Source organism: Grammomys surdaster, unplaced genomic scaffold (assembly GCF_004785775.1).
Source record: "Grammomys surdaster isolate TR1022 unplaced genomic scaffold, NIH_TR_1.0 126278, whole genome shotgun sequence".
Classification (NCBI taxonomy): domain Eukaryota; kingdom Metazoa; phylum Chordata; class Mammalia; order Rodentia; family Muridae; genus Grammomys; species Grammomys surdaster.
In genome coordinates, this window is record NW_021621078.1 from 6829676 (window position 1) to 6850356 (window position 20681).

General features: G+C 45.7%; 1 protein-coding gene across 1 annotated transcript in view; it reads left to right on the plus strand.

The window, feature by feature from the left end:
* Positions 1–13419, plus strand: part of Vps53 (VPS53 subunit of GARP complex) — a 134363-nt gene extending 120944 nt beyond the window's left edge. The window contains exons 20-22 of the mRNA XM_028759203.1: positions 11076–11213; positions 12537–12641; positions 13124–13419. Of these exons, the coding sequence (XP_028615036.1) occupies positions 11076–11213; positions 12537–12641; positions 13124–13294 (414 nt within the window). The 3' untranslated portion in view covers positions 13295–13419. The remainder of the gene's footprint in view (positions 1–11075; positions 11214–12536; positions 12642–13123) is intronic.
* The last annotated feature ends 7262 nt before the right edge of the window (positions 13420–20681 follow it).

The window sequence follows — 20681 nt, forward strand, 5'->3', positions numbered from 1 at the left end:
GATTCTAGAAGTTAATAAAGGAGCTGGAGAGCTGGGCGGTGGTGGCGCACGCCTTTAGTCCCAGCACTTGGGAGGCAGAGACAGGCGGATTTCTGAGTTCGAGGCCAGCCTGGTCTACAGAGTGAGTTCCAGGACAGCCAGGGCTACACAGAGAAACCCTGTCTTGAAAAACAAAACAAAATTAAAATAAAAATAAAGGGGCTGGAGAGATGGCCTAGCAGATAAGAGCCGTTGTTGCTCTTACAGAGGACTTGAGCAGGTAGGGGCTGCCTCACTCATACATATATATTCTCTCTCTCTCTCTCTCTCTCTCTCTCTCTCTCTCTCACACACACACACACACACACACACACACACACACACACACAGTATAATATAATCAATTTTTGAAAGAAAATAGAAACGCTTGTGTGTAGAAACACATTCTGACACACTGCCTTGTTTCATGGCCCTGAACCAACCAAGCTTTAACTAAAGCTGTAGAATTCAAAGCTACGGCTGTGCCTCTTCCTCCAGAAGGTTAGGCTCTAGATGAGGTCAGGCTTGAGTACAGATGTGAGAAATGAAAAAGGAGCCCTTGCTGCTCCTTACTCTCGCCTTGATTAGTACATGCAGTGAGTTATTTATCTCCAGCCCCCAGAGTCCTCTTGAGCAGTTACAAGGGCGCATGGAATTGAACCGTTCCTCTATTGTAGCGCTCCTTGCTGGTTTGCGATTTCCAGAGGACCTTGTGGGATTTGCAGGGTCATTAATTAGTCATACAATGGAGGTCATCTATGACTGAACACAGCAGAAATAAAATCCATTTGCCTAAACTTACCCTAGAGAAAACAGCACAGTGTGGTGTTGGAAAAGACACACAGTCCAGCCCTCGTTCTGCGGTTGATGGCCCCCTTGTTCCCACACCGCTCCTGTCTGCTTTGTGCTCACTGTCCTACTTCAATAAAGCACTGAACTCCAAAGGGGTTCTAGACCTTCCACACTGCTCTACAACCTCTTGTTTGTCAAGTTACTCTTTCTTTCATGTGTTTTCTTTATTTATTTGGTTTTGGTTTTGATACAGTGCCCTACTATGTAACACATAGTTACAAATAAATGCCTTCAAATAAATCCACAAACCTCCTGCCTCAGCCTGCTGAACGATGGAATGATGATGTGGCATACTGCCACACCCAGTTTACTTTGTGCTATCTTTATACAGCAGATCAAAGGGGTGGGAATATGGCTTAGTGATAAAGTGCATGCTTAGTGTATATAAGATCCTGGGTTCAATTCTTAGTGCCATAAAAAAAAAAGAATCTTTCTGAATATGTACCAGTGGAACACTGAAATTGTACAGCCGGGCGGTGGTGGCGCACGCCTTTAATCCCAGCACTTGGGAGGCAGAGGCAGGTGGATTTCTGAGTTCGAGAGTTCGAGGCTAGCCTGGTCTACAGAGTGAGTTCCAGGACAGCCAGGGCTACTCAGAGAAACCCTGTCTCGAAAAACCAAAAAAAAAAAAAAAAAAGAAAAGAAAAGAAAAGAAAAGAAATTGTACATAACATAAAATGTGCCGTTTTCCAGTGTGCAGCTCACTGGCATTAAGCATATACATTGCTGAGAATCTGTCCCGATGATCATCTCCAAAGTGAACCTCTGCTCCCACATAGCCTGTCTGTCTCTAAGTCTGACACTCTTCAAATAAGTGCGAGGAGGCAGCATTTGTCTTCTGTGTCTGGCTCCTTTTACCTCGCCTAATGTCATCAGAAAGTCTTTCCTTCTAAGACTCAATAGTATCTCATTTTATATATTAAAATATGCTACATTTTTATCACATTGGCTTTTAAACTCCTTTTTATTTCAAAGCCATCTTTTAAAGCATTTTGAGGGGACAGGGACTTGTTGAGACAGGCTCTTACTGTATAGCCATGACTGGCCTCAGACTCACAGAAATCCATCTGCTTATGCCTCTGCCTCCCAAGTGCTGAGATTAAAAGTATGCACCACCATGCCTGACATTACAGCAAATTTGAAAGTACAGACATTACTGTTACCAAGAGTGAGAAAATAAAAGAGTTATTCTCAGGCACATCTTTTCTGTGTAGCCTTTAAATAGCAGGGTTTCTTCATTAAAAGGGAAAGAGGCTGGAGAGATAGCTCAGTGGTTAAGTGCTCTTTCAGAGAACCCAGGTTCTGTTCCCAGTACCCACATTGCAGTTCCCAACCATCTGTAACTCCAGATTCGGGGAATCAGACGTCTCTTCTCAGCTCTGTGGGTTCCTGTGTGTACCTGGTGCATGTGTATACATGTGCACATAAAATAAATAGATCTTTTTCCATAAAGAGGCCAGGCATGGTGGTACACACCTTTAGTTCCAGCACTAGAGAGTCAGAGGCAGACAGATCTCTGTGAGTTCGAGGCTGGCCTGCATTGTATGGTGAGTTCTGGGCTAGCCAGAAATATATAGTGAGACCCTATCAAAAGAAGGGGTAGAGGAGAAAAAGAAATGCCTTGTCAAAACAAACAAATGGTAGAATTTATTATTTATTTAATAGTAAAAATTTAAACTTTAAAGTATAAATAGGGTAATTGTTGAATTGATTATTTTAAAAATGATAATTCATGCACAGTAGCAAATTCTTAAAATTCTAGGTATCTAGAGACAAGAGACTTAGAGTTCAAGATTGTCCTTGGCTAAGTAGTGAGTTTGAGGCCAGCTTGGGATATACAAGATGTTATCTCAAAAATTTTTTGCGCCGGGCAGTGGTGGCACACCCCTTTAATCCCAGCATTTGGGAGGCAGAGGCAGGCAGATTTCTGAGTTCGAGGCCAGCCTGGTCTACAGAGTGAGTTCCAGGACAGCCAAGACTACACAGAGAAACCCTGTCTCAAAAAAAAAAAATTTTTTTTTGCAACGTAAATGTTATACATTATAAACATTTCTCGAAATTACAGTTAAGACTCCCAGCACTTGAGAGGCAGAGGCAGGAGGACATCTGAGTTCAAGGCCAGCCTGTCTACAGAGGAAGTTCTAGAACAACCAGGACTACATAGAGAAACCCTGTCTCAAAAAAAAAAAAAAGAATTAATTAATAATAGTAATAATAATAAATGAACGAAGAAGAATCATTAACATGTTAATACATACATGTTTTTAAGTATTGTACATTTCAAGATATGTACATTTTACTTCAGAAGGGAAAATAAATGAGTGGCTCAGCATGAAGGCCAGGATTCCTCAATACCTGCACTGCTGGCAGCAGGCTAGCCAAGCTTTTGCTGTGGGTGTTAAACAGTACCCAGGACTTCTGCCCCAAGAGGTCAAGTATGATAACCAAAGATGTCTCCAGAAAACAGAGAGAGGTGCCCCATGTCTAGTACCACTGGAGTGGGGCAGTCAGTGAGTGTGGATAACTTAAGTTCTCATGGTACCAGTCTACTATCCACATATGTTTGAAATCCAGCTTGAGGGCCAGATTTAAAATAGTGCTCCACTCCCACGAGTACCACTTGTGAACAAAGGAAGATTTTATTCTGGGACTTGATAGAAAATTCCACGTTTCCTGAAATTAAACTAGTTTCCTTCCAGATCCCTCCCCCACTTTGTAGTGCAGGGGACCCAGAGGCTCACACGTGAGGCAAGCACGTTCCACTGAGCTGCATGCACCCCAGGCTCCTGTGTCTGGGCTTCTGATTGCAGAATCACATTCAGAAAAGTTGGGTGTCCTCTCTCTTGTTCTCACGTGGGTGCTCCTGCCCACAGAGCTGGCATTTGCCCTTCTGCACAGCAAACCATCTTTCTGAAGAGCTGCCCCTCCCCTGCTATGCACTCATATCTGCCACCTTAGCAAGCTCTGACCCACTGTCCTTCTTGTGAAGCCACCTTTCCTACGGACAGTGCCACCCTCCCCTGTCACTCAGTCATCAAGGCCCTCCCTTCCTGCCACACTCCCACACTTGCCAAGAGGCAATCCCTGCTACACCCCAGGGAGGGCTTACAGCGCAGAAGCGAGAAGACTGAGCTCCACTGGCCATGAGCCAATTAAGGGCAAAGATAACAGCAAACACCAGACACAATGGCCAGACACAGAAATCTCCCACCTCACAAATAAGATATCTGGTATCACCATTTTTATCCATTATTGCTTGTGCGTCCTTAAAACCCTGATGAGGACAGTAAGTGTTTTTAAAAAAAAGAAAACCCACAATTCTTAAAAAAAAAAAAAAAAAAAAAAAAACTATATATATATTTAAATGGCTCTCTAGTTAAGAGTGCCTACTGCTCTCATAGAGGACTGGAGTTCAGTTCCCAGCACCCACATGGCAGCTCACAATCACCTATGACTCCAAATACAGAGAATCTCATACCTTATGCTTCTTATTTTTCTCCAGAGGCACCTGCAACCTGCATACACACGCACGCACACACACACACATGCATATACGTGCACTCACACAAATTAAAAATAAAATCTTTCCCTGGCATGCTGCTGCTCTCAGGAGGCAGAGGCAGGTGGATCCCTTGAATTTGAGGCTGGCCTGTGTTTATATGGTATGTTTACATTCTGTGGTTTACATAGGAAGTTTCAGGAGTGCAAGACTACATAGAGAGACCCTGTCTCAAAAAAGACAAAAGCTTATATAAATTTAGAAAGGCTGCTGAAACTAAAGTCCACATTAGAAATGTGTTTTGCCGGGCGGTGGTGGCACACGCCTTTAATCCCAGCACTTTGGGAGGCAGAGGCAGGCGGATTTCTGAGTTCTAGGCCAGCCTGGTCTACAGAGTGAGTTCCATGACAGCCAGGGCTACACAGAGAAACCCTGTCTCGAAAAACAAACAAACAAACAAACAACCAAAAAAAAGAAAGAAGTGTGTTTCTTGGGTCTGAGGCTCAGAGGTAGAACATGTGAGCGCTCACCAGGCCCACAGTCTCCAGTGTGACCAAATAATATACTCCTGCTTATAACCAACAGTCACAAAAATTTTATTTTTTATTTTTATTGTTTTATTTTATGTATATAGGTGATTCACCTATATGTTTGTGTAACAAATGCATGCCTGGTACCTACAGAGGCTAGAAAGGGATGTTGAATCTCCTGGAACTGGAGTTACAGATGATTGTGAACTACCATGTAGGTGCTGGGAATTGAACCCAGGTCCTCTGCAAGAGCAACAAGTGCTAACTGCTGAGTCATTTCTCTAGCCCTTGGAAATGGAAATTTTAAATGAAACCATTTCTATTTGAGTGTGGTAGCATGTACCTATAATTCCAGCCAGTTGGGACACTCAGACAGGATGGTCATAAATTCAGAAGTAGCCTTGTTAGACCAGGAACCCATTTCAAGAAAACAAAACCTATTTCCAGTAGCAGCAGAAAGCACTGACTGCCTTGAAACAAATTTTATCAAAAACTGTACAATCATTCTAGAGAAGAAACTGCACAACACTAAGGGGTCCTTTTAGTCACGCCTGGTGACAATCGGAGGCTGAGGTGGGAAGATGGAGAACTTGCAGCCGGTCTGGTTTTGTAGGGTGTTCCAATCAGCCTAAGCTACAGGGTAAGACCTTGCCTCAATCAATGGGGGGTGGGGGGGGGGTTCCTCATGAAATTTTCCTTTACTGGGTAATGATCTTTCCTAGGCAAAGCTGCTTGGCCAGTCTGCAGGCCCTCAAATTGTCTCTGAGGTGTAAATAAATTGGCTGTGGCCACTCCTTGCCTCATGCTTAAGCAGATGCACTGAGATCAGTTTTGAGAATGAGACAATCAAATAGTGGTAATCAGTGGGAGCCTTTGTCTTCCCACAACACCAGTTCCCATCTCTTGGGACCACGCTGCTTCGTGCAATAGCCAGAGGGAGGTTCTCATCTTTCCAGCTGTCTAGCAAGATGGGATTTTCTTGTGATTGGCCAGGGGCAAGCGTGTCATACCTCCTTAAAATACACTAGAGAATTATGTCTCGCTCATTCAAAATCTTCTTCTCACTTAAGTCTATACAATTATTTATGCATATACTATATCTCTGGGAAGTAGAAAAGGTAGCAAGCATCCCCAGATGTTTGAAATAGATTTTTGTCCCAATAGGCCATGGATTTGATTTTGACAGACAAGGCTCTTATAATTTGTTATGAAGTTGAACCTTTGCCAGCCCTCAAAAAACACACTTAAAGAAAAAAGAAGGAAAGGATATTTCTTGTTAACAATGTCTAGAAAATAAATCAAAAGGGTAGTGACCAGTCAGTGAAATATGTACTGTGTTCCTACTCTGCATCTCTGCAAATTTCAAGTAGGTTGTTAGAGTTCTTGTTGAAGTGCCAGGTGGAGCCCCAGCCTTCTCTTGCCACCCCCCATCCACACCCAGAAGTGAGCACTATTCTGATTTAGGCTTTTAGGTTGCTATATGTGCTTGGGTGTTCCATATATGTATATATTCCCAAATGATACATGGGTTGTTTTGCTTATTTCTAAGCTTTATATAAATTGTACTATGTGTGTCATTTCCTCTCTTGCCTTTCTCCCCTACTTAACATTTTTTGAGATTTATTTGTGTTGATCTATGTCATTTGTGTTCACTCATGTTAGCTTCGGTATCATTTCCCTTCACATAAATATGCCAATGTTCGTTTACTCATTCTTGTTTTATGGGCACTGAGCTGTTTCTAGTCCTTGCCTGTCCAAAGAGTAGGTCCTGGGAAGTTCTTTTTAACATGAGTGTTATGAGTTGAATGCACCTTTGACTGGTGTGTTAAATGCTTATTAGTTGCCAGCTGGTCACACTGTTTTGAAAGGTTCTGGAAAGCTTAGGAGGTACAGGATAGTTGGAGGAAGTATGTCACTGGAGGCATGTCTTTGAAGACTGTGTCTTGTTATGTAGACTATCTCATGTCTTCTCTCTACTTCTCTGCAAAGAGGTAAAGAAACTCCCCACTGCACACTCCTGCCACCAATGTGTTCTGTTGAGGCACATGAGGGCGAGTAACCTCAGACTGACTACTCTGAGACTGCATCAGAACGAATCTTCCATCCCTTGAGTTTAGGTACTTGGTCATAGCAACCAGAGAGTTAAGAATATGACAACCAAGAATTTCTCCCCATGATGTAGGTAAAAAATGTGCACCATTGTTGCATGTTTGTTTTGAAAGTCTCTCTATGTAGCCTGGTGCTATGCTGGAAGTTGTACATAGCCTAGGCTGGCCTCATACTTGTCACAGTCTAACTGCCTCTGCCGCCAAGTGTTGAGCCACAGATGCACAGCACCATGACTGCTGGGCTATGTGGATCTGCAAGCAAGGAAATCTCTTGTGTTCCCCTCAAAGGGCTTGAACTAATTCACTCTGTCCCCTTGAGTTTGAACTTCAGTGCTGTATCCTCAGCCAGCACTGTGTGTGTGTGGTGCTGGTGTTGGAACCAGGGCCATGTGCATGCTAAGCAAATACTCTGCACTAGAGTACACCCACCCTGATATCCCATCTGTATGTGCCCTGTGCCTCCTTCCCTTGCCAGTGCAGCACTCTCCAGGGCTGGCTCTATCTGAGTTTTACTGGGAGTCTCATATAACTTAGAGTAGTGTGTTTTTCAATCTTTCCCATATTTGACATTCTTTTCTAGCCACAAGCAATAAAAAAATCTCTGTATTTTCTTCTAAAAGTTTGACTGTTGTGGGCTGTTGAGAGGTGGATCTGTAGTTCAGAGCACTTGCCAGAGGACCGGGTCTGGTTCCCAGCAGCCATGTCAGGCAGCTCATAACCACCTGTAATTCTCACTCCAGATAATCTGATGTTCCTCCAGCCTTTGTGGGCACATACACACAAATAAGTAGTAAACTTACTCTTTAGCCGGGCAGTGGTGGCGCACGCCTTTAATCCCAGCACTTGGGAGGCAGAGGCAGGCGGATTTCTGAATTCGAGGCCAGCCTGGTCTACAGAGTGAGTTCCAGGACAGCCAGGGCTATACAGAGAAACCCTGTCTCGAAAAAACAAAAACAACAACAACAAAAAAAACCTTACTCTTTAGCCTTTAATCCTACCACTTGGGAGGCAGAATCAGGCAGATCTAAGTTACTTTGAAGCCAACCGGGTCCCTATAGTAAGTTCCAAGCCAGCCAGAGCTACATAAGAGGCCCTGTCTCAAAAAAAAAAAAGCTTTAAAGTTTTCTTTTTTATATCCTAGATCCTTATCTATATGAAATTACACAGAATTTTTTTCTTTGAAACAGAATGTTGGCTTTCACCCAGGGTGGTCTTGAACTCCTGGGTTCAAGTGACCCTCCCACCTCAGCTTCCCAAGTCACTGGGATTGGAGGGTGCACACCTTGGACTTTGGACCCACCACCTTATTCTTTACAAGTATGTGGAAAGCAATGTAAATTCCAAGGGAATCTGAAGAGTATGCTAACCCTGGGCTTCGGCTGTTGGCCTTGGCGTTCTGTGCCATTCTCTCAGCTGCCGAGCACACTTCTCTATGAACTCATGGCCTTTCCATAAAGCAGACACTATGGTGGTAAGAATTCATCTTAGAGCTGATAGGTTAATCTGAGTTGGGATCCTCAGAACCCACATAAAAAGCCAGCATGCCTGTAGGCTTAGTACTAGGGTTTGGAGACAGAACAGACAGATCCTGGAGACCTCCTAGCCAGCCAGTTCAACCAATTAGTGAGCTTCAGGTTCAGTGAGAGAGCCTGTCTAATGAGGTGGAGAACAATAGGAAGATATCTAAGATTGACCTCTGGCTCTTCACACACACAGTCATATTAGTGTACACACAGAAACTTGTACACACCTACACACACCTGACTTCAAATGGTTTTCTAAAACAAAAGTAGTAAGATTACTTAGCTGCCCTGAAGTTGAATAACTTAGAAAGTTTCGGCTCTGGGGTCTGGGGTCTGGGGTTTGGGGAGATGGCTCAGAGGACAAAAGCACTTGCCACTCAAGCATAAAGGCCCTGAGTTGAAATAGACAAAACCCACATAAAGTTTGGCACTGTGGTGCACATCTCTAATCCCAGCACTTCTGAGGCAAGAGAGGAGCTCAGAAAAGGAGAAACCCTGAGGTTGACAGGCAGCTAGCCTGACACCTGCTGCACAGTGCAGTGGCAAAAGAATCAAGGAGACCCTGCTTCCAAACAAGGTGAAAGGTGAGTGCCAGCATCCCAGACTGTCCTCTGACCTCCACACATGCATGTCCTGCACATGCCCGTGCTCACCTTAGACACACACACAGAAAGCAAGCTTAGGCTTCTAACTACTCACATTACTTTATGAAATTACTGTCATTAGGGTAGCCTTCTTTGCTACTTTTGGAAAGTAATATTTCTTAGTTATATAAACTAAGCATTAACATTTCCTGAATCCTTGTAGCATTTTTGAAATTATAATCACCATAACCGTTAAGTCGATTGTATCTCTCATTAGCTTTTTTGTCTTTAGTCAGTAACTCTCCTGTCTAATACAGGGGAAAGGAAGGATACAGAGTGTCAGACCTTAAGGAACCTCACTCCTTGCCAACTAGCTGTAATTATGAAAGGCTGTCAACGGGTCCTTGGGCCTTGTCCTGAACTACCATCTGAATTTAGTGGTACCTGAAAGATCTGTCATCCCACTGGTGGCTCCTTTTGAGCCCCATTGGGCTCATACTGGGCCATGTGATTCTATTCTCTTAAATAATTTAAGCAGACCAAGACACACCCTCCCGACTGCAGCCGTTTCATTCTTAGTTCATTTTTACAGTGTTTGTGATCAATCTCAGTCTCATGCTAACTGATGCTCTTGCACTGAGCTGTACCCACAGGCCCTGGCCTCAGCCATTTTTATGTACTTTGTCATCAGTGCCTGGAGGCTTCTAACCAGGCCATCCTGACTTTTGTTGTGGTCATCCACAAGGTAGATGCTCGCTCAGTGTGGACATACTAGGTGCTGGGTTATACCAAGCAGATTGTTAAACCTTTGGAGCACTGATGTTCTCTCCTATACAGTTGGGAACAGTGAACTCATAAAGGTGGTCCCTCAGAGAGACAGTGTGAAGAAACCCCTACCATCATTTCTAGCCATTGGTGGTCCATGAACAAAGTTGATCTCCTTCCAGATCACTGGCATCCAGGAGGACCAGAGCAAACAGAAAGCGTGGGTTGTTGCCAGGATATGATTAAATATAGTTAAAATGTCATCAAACAACATCTAGAGAAATCCTAAGTCCAGCAATAACAAGATGCCAGGGTTTTTTGCCTAATGAATAAATAAGATTTTTGTAATACTTTTTCAGTGCTGATGAGGGTGCAGTGTCTTTGATGCTAGTAGCTATGTAAACAGGTGTATTCTATGTAGAAAGAGAATTAGACATGTCCTGGGAACCTTCAGAATATGCAAAGGCTTTGGCCTGTTTCAGAGACTCTCCCCTAAGGAAATACCACTGCTGAGGCTAGAATCAGCCATGAAGCTGTCTCCCTCAGCATCTGGGGGTTTGGGTTTTGTTATTCTTTTTAGATTATTTTTCTTTTTATGTGTATGAGTGTTTTGTCTGCATGTATATATGCATGCATGCTATTGCCTGTGGAGGTCAGAAGAGGGCATAGGATCCCCTGGAGCTGGGGTTACAGATGGCTGTGAGTCACCTTGTGGATACTGGGAACCAAACTGATTAACCACTGAGCTGTTTCTCCAGCCTCCTCCCCCCAGCCCCAGCATCTGTTACTAATGACAAAAACCTAGGGAGTGAATTAAGTAGGAGCATGCTATTGAATCTTAAACTCATATAACCTGTATTGCATAGTCACTAAAAATCATGTTTTTTAAGTCTGTCACAATGGGAAATAATGTGTATTCTAGAAAGGGCAGGTATGAAGCCATACATCACTCAGCATGATTTGAACTTGCTCTTCATACACACCGGCTAGCAGGAACTATACCCATATTTCACTGTGATTTCTTGAGGTAGCTTTTCCTGGACAGTGGAATTTTGTTTTCCTTTAAAGTTCTATTTTCCAAGTTTTCTGTAATGGGAAAGGATCGTGTGTACAGTGTGTAGCACTGGCCTGCTCAGCTTGGATGTGCTAGGTGCTGGGTTCCATGGGGTGTCTATAACACTCTGCTTTGTCTGCAGCTTCTGCTGGACACTCACTCCCTGAAGATGGTCCTGCTCGACCTCCCATCCATTGGCTCCCAGGTGGTGAGGAAGGCCCCTGCCAGTTACACTAAGATTGTTGTGAAAGGCATGACCCGGGCTGAAATGATCCTCAAGGTGTGTCTTCTCTGGGCGTTGTTCAAACAAGCTGGTCCCATCTTATAGCCCTTGTTCTGGGGAATTCGGGTTTTGCAAACAGTTTGCCCTGCCCACTGACCCCCCAAGAGTTGTTCACACTCTGTGATGTTGACAATCAGTGGACAGTTACCTGGGGATCAGAAATCCTTTTGGACAGGTGAATTCTGTCTACTAAGCTCTACCAGCTGAGAGTCAGGTGGCAAATCAGGAGAGAAGCCCAGAGTCCCTCTGCCTCTCAGCAGGAGTTTTAGGCCCAGCTGTCACGCGCTCCCTTCCCCAGAACCTCTTTGGCTTCCCATGTTTTGCACCTTTAAGTGAACTCTGAACAGATGTTGTAGTAACTGAATCTAATTGACAAATGGGCTTTTTAAAGCCTCATTTAACAGAGATTGTACTTTGTGCACTGGAAGAGCAGCATCTGCCTCCGGTCTCCACTTGGCATGTCTGAAGAGCCTGGCAGGCTGGGAGGCAAAGGCTCTGTTCTCATGAGAGTCTGGCACCTACAGGCTCTTCAGGCCCATTTTCCAGAGTGATTCTGACGACGGCAGGCAGGAGAGGAAGGCTGCAGTGGCCTGGCCTGGCTGCAGACCTTAGGACCTGGGAGACGTAGAGCACATGCCCGAGAAAACTACAAACAGCCTCGCGGTTCTTCTCCCCAGCTGGCTTGCTCAAGGGAGGAGAGATGCATTTTGGGAAATATCTGCAAAGGACTTTTGAAGGAACAGTTCCTTACCACTTTTCTGGTACATTCTCAGGAATTCAAAACAAAATCAGCTCACTAGGGAAGAAAAAGCTTATTTCAGAACCAAATGCAATGAATCTGAAGATGGAGATGCTGTCTGTCTGTATATTAATTTAATTGGTAGTTAAGGGAATGTGGAGAGATGAAGTTTCAGGTCTTCAGAAGAGTCAGGCCGGTTTGGATTTTTGTTTCTGAGAACATCTATGAGTATCTGTCCCTTCTGCTTCTGCCTCCCTCTCAGTAACAGACAGGAGTGGATACCCCTCCACCCATGATATCCCCCAGCAGAAGACACTAAGTTTCCCAAATGGTTCCTTCCAGGACTCCTGATAGAATCAGGAGCCTCTGGTGTGTGGGGGACCAGGAATCCTTATGTTCAAAAGCAGTCTGGGTAATTCAGCCACTCATGGGAATTCTGCTCTAGTGGAACAACCAGTTAAAATGAGCCATCAGAGCATTTCTGAACGTGGGCTGGCTGCCGTGTGAGGGTAGCTTACAATAGACCCTGCCCTCCAACCCAAGGGCTCCTGAGGACCTACCCTTGTCTTCTCCTCTGGTAGGTAGTGATGGCCCCTCATGAACCATTGGTAGTATTTGTTGACAACTACATCAAACTCCTTACGGACTGCAACACAGAAACCTTCCAGAAAATACTGGATATGAAGGTAAGCTCTCGTGTTATATACATCCCATTTACCCTAAGGAATGGAGTGTGGATATAGAACCTCGGTGGCGGAGGGGCACCTCAAAATGTTTCTGGCTTCACCCTTTATCCCTGGAGGCTGATCTGCCACACAGATTGCAGCACTCTGAAGACCACCCTGCCCAAGTGAGGCCATTGCCCAGCTGGAGTGGGGGTGTGGTGCAGGAAGAATGGGGCATTGTTCTTCCCTCTACCTGTTTTTCCTCTTTCCAACCCTTTCCTCTCCTTCCACAGTCCCTGTTTCTCCTTCCTAAGTTTTATCTTCCAGCTACTGCCCAGGACCAGAATTCCCCTGAAGAAAGCAAGGTTCTTGGGTTCTCGTCACCATGCAGTTAGCCCAGCACAGCTTAGGCTAAGCAAACTGCAGGACCAAGGTGTGCCTCTTACCCCTGCCAGCCATGATGGGACCAGCATCTGACCCCTCTTCTCTCCCTTTCCTCTCAGGGGCTGAAGAGGAGTGAGCAGAGCAGCATGCTGGAACTTTTGCGGCAGAGGCTCCCTGCCCCACCCTCAGGGACAGAAAGTTCCAGCACTCTGTCCCTGATGGCCCCAACACCAGAGCAGGAATCATCACGCATCCGCAAACTTGAGAAACTGATTAAAAAGAGACTGTAAGGAACATGCAGGCATTGCCAGGGTCCCCGAGCAACTGATTTCTGGAAACCCTCACCCTCGTGACTCCAGGTCCTGAGTCCTGAAGCCTCTGAGGACATTCGGTTATTAAAGTATCTCTCCCATAACATGTCTTAGTTTCTGTCTCAGTCAGGGAAGCTCAGGAAAGGCTGGTAATAAACAGGCTGTTTTAGATTATCTCCATCTCTGAAGCTGGGGCAGCAGTGGCTGAAAGGTCCCTGTGCTTCACCTGCTGCCTCCAGGCTGCCTTGTGATGGTTGAATTGACACTGACCTATGTCATCTCCCCACACAGCCCTCGCCACCAGCTAAGAGCCTGCAGCTTGACTGAGGAAGCCTGGATCTCACCCCTTCCTCCCTCTCCATCCAAGGTCCTTTCCCTCCTTGTCTCTGGAATTGGCTGGGAGCCTAAGTGTGCCAAGTGGCCAATGGCAGAATGGGATATCAGCCTCTTTACCAATTCCTTGCCAGTATTAGCACTTTTCCGTGTAAATAGCTGTTTCTGGGACTTAATCTGCTGTCTTCCATGACTTGGCCAAATTACCCGTTTTCTCCCATGTCTCTGTACTCTCCAGAAGAGACATGCCCACTATTTCTCTTGCCCATGGAGGAGACAGACTGAGTGAATGCTGGTGTGCCCAGCCTGGGCAGCAGCAATCTTGCCTATGGTGGGCTCCTGAGCTGGTGTGGAGGCAGACCTAAAGCTGACTTAGAGGCAGGGTCTGTGTGGCACTCTCCCTGTTCACATGAACACTTGTCTAGCCCACTTCACTTAGGAAGTGGGCTACTTCCTTCATCCCACTTCCTTCATCCTAGGAAGGAGACTGTCTGGTGAGAGAGACACCAGGAAGTTCCTTTGGAAGGGCTTTCTTGGCAGAAGCTGTGGGAAGGAAAACACAGTAAGTCTGACCATCTGACTTCCCACTTGCTCATATGCTTCAAGTCCAGAGTACTTTCCAGAGTCCCTGAAACATGGTGGCCGCATGGAGAACCACAGCAGCACATCATTACGACTGCTGAGAAAACCACTTAGGACCTTGCACAAAGGCTCAGAACCTGAAACACGGATCCCAGAGCACAGTATATGTTCTACCCATGGTGCCCACCACCAGCTCTTCCAGGGGAGTCACCCCACTTCCATGGAATGGGCATCTTACCAGTGCGGACATCACCCTGTTCTCTCAGCTCACTTGAAACCAAGGCTCTGTTACACGACCACACCCTCAGTGTGACAACCTTTACTGACAGCTTTTGTCCTGGTACTAAACTTGTTAGCCGTGAGAACAGTAAGATCTGGGCCCTTGACTTGATCCCAGATCCCAGACCCACTTCTCAAGCACTATCGCCACAGCAGGAAGGCTCGTCTGCTTATCTCTGGCTATCAGAGTGTCCTGGGCCTCTTCTCTTTTCTCTTCTCTTCTTTGTTCTTTTGACCCCTGGGCTACACACCAGCCCTAGACCCTCATTTCTTCAGCATCTAGCCTATTCTTGCTAGGAGAAATAACTCTCATGTATTGAGCATTTTGAAATTCTAAACAGAAAGAAAACAAGTGGCAAGGAAAAGATGTATAGCCTCTGGTTAAGATGCTTCACAACCTAGACAAGTGCAGAAGCTCTCTGGCCCTTAGCTGGGGGTTCCTCTGTGCTGCCCAGTGGTCCTACCCTATTGGAAAGAAGGCATGAGGCTTTCCCCAGACAGTACAGCCAAGTCAGCCACCTGCCACCCACCTGGGGCGGGTAGAGCTGATGAAGCCATCAGCTCCAAAGTAGGTGCTCCTCCAATATTGTCACCATACTCACACAGCTTATTACACTTGTCTTTTGGCTCATTCATGAGAGGCTGGCTTTCCAGCCATCTCTCTAGTGGCACTGAGAGGTCAAGCTGCTGTTTCTCCCAATCAGTGGTCAGAGCAGCGAAGTGACTTCCTTGATGTATTACACTGTCAGAAACCACCTAGGAGCCAGTAGATAAGTGTCAGTAGGAGTTATGTTAAGTGTCTTCTTGATGAGGACTGAATACAGCATGTTCTGTACAGACAGCCTCTTCCTCACCTGGGGAATACATTAGATTCCCTCGGGGCCCTTTGACAAATGCAGATGCCTGGAGACTTAACTGTGAGTCTGCAGAGAGGCCTGCTGTGTATATGTTTAGAAGCTGCACAGGTGATTACAGTTATCTGTCAGTCTCCACGGGAGACTGCTTCCAGGACCACACACACCCCATGCAAATACTCTGTCTCTTCTGTAAAATGGCACAGTGTGTGTAAACAATCTGAGCACATCCTTTAGTTGACTCTGAATACCTCTGGACTATGTATAGTGCCTCATATAATTTAAATACTACATAAATAGTTGAGTTTTTTTGGTTTTTTGGTAGTGGTTTTGTTTTGTTTTAAGACAGTCTTGCCGAGCAATGGTGGCGCACACCTTTAATCCCAGCACTTGGGAGTTCTAGGCCAGCCTGGTCTACAGAGTGAGTTCCAGGACAGCCAGGGCTATACAGAGAAACCCTGTCTCAAAAAAAAAAAAAAAAAAAAAAAGACAGTCTCACTATGTGGTCCAGACTGACCTTGAACTCATAACCCAAGATGGATTCACAACTACTGACATTACAGGCATGCACTTCCGTACCTCGAAATAGATAGTTGTTATACTGGGTGGCTTAGGGACTAATCACAATTGAGAAATTAGTCTTATATGTTCAGACAGACCCAGGCCCTCCCCCACCTCCCAAATATTGTTACTGCCTTTGGTTGAAACGACACTTGTGTGACCCACAGATATAGAGGACCAACTGTAGAATGCTATCATCTCTTGCAATGAAAAGAGAAAGGACTTTATTGAAAGAGTCCTGTAGCCCATTTTCATGAATGTGTGTTTCTCTGGCTGTCCAACTTGAGGCTGAAGCTGTGCAGTTGAGCTGGTCCAGCAGGGCTTTTCTAGTGGCTAGCAGCTTTCATTTGAAGCCGGTATAGAGGATTAGGACTGTACCTAGAGCTGAATTGGCTCTTCCCATAGGTCAGGGTTCTTGTTTGATGGCCATGGTTCAGCCAGAAGATTTCTTTATTACTGTTACTTCAAAGCAATATACATAGCTAGGCATATGGCACACATCTTTAATTCCAACACTAGGGAGGCAATGGAAGGTAGACCTCAGAGTTAGAGGCCAGTCTATATAGTGGGTTCCAGACCAGCCAGGGCTATATAGTAAGACTCTGTAGCAGAAAACACAGAACCAACAACAGGATAACAAAATTTAAAAGAGTTCTCTGCATGTCTTCTATTAGGGCAGATAGCTGGCTTAGAGGGGCCAGGCTAGAAAAAGTTTCATTTAGATTATACCTACAAAATGGGAGCCACAAAGAATCACTGGCCTCTTGCAGAGCCTTATAGGTTAAAGGCCTTGGATTCACGCCCTGTCACTGAAAAGAAAATTCCTCTCTAGTAGAACAAAGAATCAGCACCCAAGACTCTACCCAGCACCCAGAAAGGTGCCCATTTTGCGTACATCTCAAGTGGCTCTCAGGTGCATAGCAGAGAGCACCCGGCTGGCTGCTGCCTGGTGTGGGGGTGTTGCTCAGACCCATCCTGAGTTGCCATTGGAAGAGGAAGCCTGGCTCCCTGTTTACAGAAGGCTCAGGGAAGTGCCAGGAGCACGCAGCTGGAAATGTCATTCCTCTCCCTAGGAAGAGAGGTCTCAAAATAACCAGTTTGCTTGAGGGGGAAGGCAAGTTCCACACTTCTTGTCTACTCCAAGTTGGATTCCCAAAAATAAAATTGTTAAGGCTGACTGCATCTGGCCATTTAAGCATTAGCCTTGGAAACGGGCTCGTGAAAAGCCAGCAGACATGAAGAGAGGCATTACGATTTACAAATGAAATAAAAATTTCCAGTTCCATCCTAACTGTCCATCAAAAGAGCATGTTGGACCCGCAGAATTCTGTACCTTTGGGAGATGTAAATTTCTCTCAAATAAAAGGATCATTCTTTTGTTTAAGTGTCTTTCCTTTTGCCCATCTGGAATTAATTTCTTGCTGCATCTTGAAATACAAAAATACTTCAGTTAATTAAAGCATTACTGAATGTCATTTGCTAGAATGTCTTCCCTACTACTGACAGAAAACAGAAGGGACCCTAGGAAAGAGCCTTGAGTTTCCCTCCCAGCAGTGAGGCAGGTGGAAGGACATGCTCTCCTTTCCTAACAGTCTAAAGAGAACGTGGCAGTCCTGGACCGTCACTGGCTGTCCAACTGCAGTGGCACCCTCCGTCTGGATGTGTGTGTCAAGTGTTTTGCTTCTGGTTTGGATTCCACTTTGCACCGAGTTTCCATCCCTTGGCTTTCCCTCCCCTCCCCATCCCACTCTCAGCCCAGTTTCCCATGTGGCTGCCCAGAGATCCCTTGCCTGTGCACAGCAAGTTATTCCTGCTTGCTTCACAGCTGGGTGGGCATTTTGCAATGAGATCTTTTAGGGAATTCTGATGTTTCTTTCAACAGTGGAAAATCTGCTGCAGCACTTCCATTAGTCTGGCCTGAGATCTTTACCTACTTTCCATCCGTCGTCACCAGCTCCTACTTCCACAGGCCAGCCAGGGATGACTCTCAAGAGAAAAGAAGCACTTCCGATTACCCACCCCGGAGGGCTGCATGCAAGATAATTTTCCTACCAGCCCTCCCTTCTCACCTACATAGCCAGGCAGAGGAAGCATTGGTGAGCAGTGGCCTATGAAGAATGTGTCCACTGGAAACAAAAGCAGACCAGGATGGAAACTTCCACAGAAGCCCTGCTCTGCAGGTCTGGTCCTAGCACTCTCACATTGGGCCAGACATTGATTCTCTGAACCTTAGCTTGCAACATCTGTGAAAAAGGATTATAAATCTTTTCAGTAATCTTTTGTTTTGTTTTTTCAATGAGACAAATCCAGGCTGCCCTTAATTTCACTAGTTAATAAGGCTGGCCTTGAAGTCCTGTTCTTCCTGCCTCCCAAGTGCTGAGATTGAAGGTATATATGTGCCACTAACCCCAACTCTTCCCAGTGACCTGAGGCAGGAGGATTTCTGTGAGTTTGAAGCTGGCCTGGGCTACATAGTTCTAGACCAGTTGGGTTGCAGAATGAGACTGTGCCTCTGAGACGTCAACGTCTGGGCTGTGCAGGTCTCACTGGACCAGGTGTGGGTCTGGTTCCCTGGGCCAAGGGTTGTGGGAAATGTGAAGGTTTGTTATCATTTGTCATGGCTGAATCTGTGGCTAGGAGTACTAACAGTGGGGTTGTAGCCTCAAGTGGCCAGTCTGCCTTCCCTGGGCTAACTTTAGTCAGACACCCAAGTGGAAATGTATCCTGCTTCTCTGTCCCAGCTGCATCCGCAGCCAACAGCACAGTGTCAGCCTTTACCTTTTTAGGTTGTGATGGTGATAGCCACCTGACTCAAGAGGTCTTGGAGCCTCCCATCCTGTACTCCTCTTGCCCTGGCAGCGACTACTTCCCCCTAGCCATTAGGAATGAACCTACAGACATGGAAGAGAGCTTCCTCTCCTGGCCATGTTGGCCAGGATGCCCACTTCGGAAAGTGGGACACATTTCCTTTGAACGCACTGCCAAAGGCCATCTTCCAAAACAGTGCTTTGTGTACAGTGTCTAGTACATGGCTTCTCTCTCCAGTTATTCTTGCCTGAAAGCCTGCTGTTGTCTCCTGGGGCTTTGTGAGGTTTGGTTTTTGACCTATAGTAACCCCCAAATTATGGAGAGACAGGCAGTCCTAATTGGAAAAGCTGCGGTTGGCTCACAGAATGGAATCCATTAAATGCTTGACAAAGAATCTTAGATTTTTTTCCCCCTAAGGCTGCCTAATTACCTACATCCAGGGGCAAAGTTCCTACCTAGCCTTGTGGGATGGTGACTCAGAGAATGTGGAGTGAGAAGAGTGATTATAAATTAAAATTTGTGGGGGCAGGGCTTGCTGATGGGCTCCTATAATCCTGACTCTGGAGAGGCTGAGGCAGGATGCTCAGGAGACTGCTCTGTAGGGTTGAGGATATAGCTCCAATAGAGTGCTTGCTGACCACCTGTGCAGCTCACAACCGTCTGACAGCACTACCAACCACGAAACATGCCAAAGGCCCTTTACCAAAACAAACAAACTGGGACAAAACCCAGTGTGAAATGCCCCGTCAGCTAAGACTGCTTCCCACTTCATCTGAGACCTCTTTCAACTTCTGCTTCATAATCAAATGGAATTTGCACAATTTCCACGCCTCCTTCTGTTTGGGATAATTTTTCAACAAGTTAGAAATTAAGACCAGCTTCTCAACAAACTCCTCCACCATTTCCAAGGCCAAGAAAAGTCTTTGCAAAGGCGCCACAGCTTTCCAGAGCAAAGTGGTGGCAAGCAACTAGCTGCTTCTGCCTGCTTGGTTTGTGTTAAGGAGCAAGTAGGCTGCACTCCATGATGGCCTGAAGGAAGCACTGTGTCTGGCCGTCAGAGGCAGCCACTGAGGGGCAAACAGGAGCATAGCTCATGCAAAGGGAAACAACCATTCACTGACACATCTCTCGAACAGACCCAGGCTCAGGGGAGTCCTGACACCATGTTTAACTTAGAAGATTTATTTTGTTGTCTGATGTGTGTGTCTGTGTCTCTATGTGTGTCTGTGTGTGTGTGTGTATGTGTATATCTATGTCTATATCCATAGAGATCAGAAAAAAAAACTGGATCCCCGGGAATTAGAGTTACTTCTGATGGTTATGAGCCACAGTGTGGGTGCTAGGAATCCATCCACCATTCTCTAGGAGAACAGCCAATCCTTGTAACAGCTGAGCCATCTCTCCAGCCCTTTCTCCTCTTTTTTGAAGTGAGTTTTTTACTCTACAGTCCAAGCTGATCTCAAACTTGTGTCAATCCTCCTGCCTTTCCGGGCGGTGGTGGCACACGCCTTTAATCCCAGCACTTGGGAGGCAGAGGCAGGCGGATTTCTGAGTTCAAGAGTTCGAGGCTAGCCTGGTCTACAGAGTGAGTTCCAGGACAGCCAGGGCTACACAGAGAAACCCTGTCTCGAAAAAGCCAAAAAAAAAAAAAAAAAAAATCCTCCTGTCTCGGCCTCCCAAGTACTAGAATTGCAAACATTAGTCATACCTATGATGTGCTCTTTTAACTTTGAATTATATAATTTTCAAATTTATTTTAGTGTACACACACACACACACAAATGCAGTAGAGCATTGTGGAGGTTAAAGGGCAACTTTCAGGAGTTAATCTACTTCTAGTATGTGGGCCCTACTGATTAACTCAGGTCATCAGGCTCGGCAGTAAGCACCAACTCTGAGCCATCTTGCCAGCCCTTGTCCCAGGTATTGGCTCTGAGACTGGCAAGCTT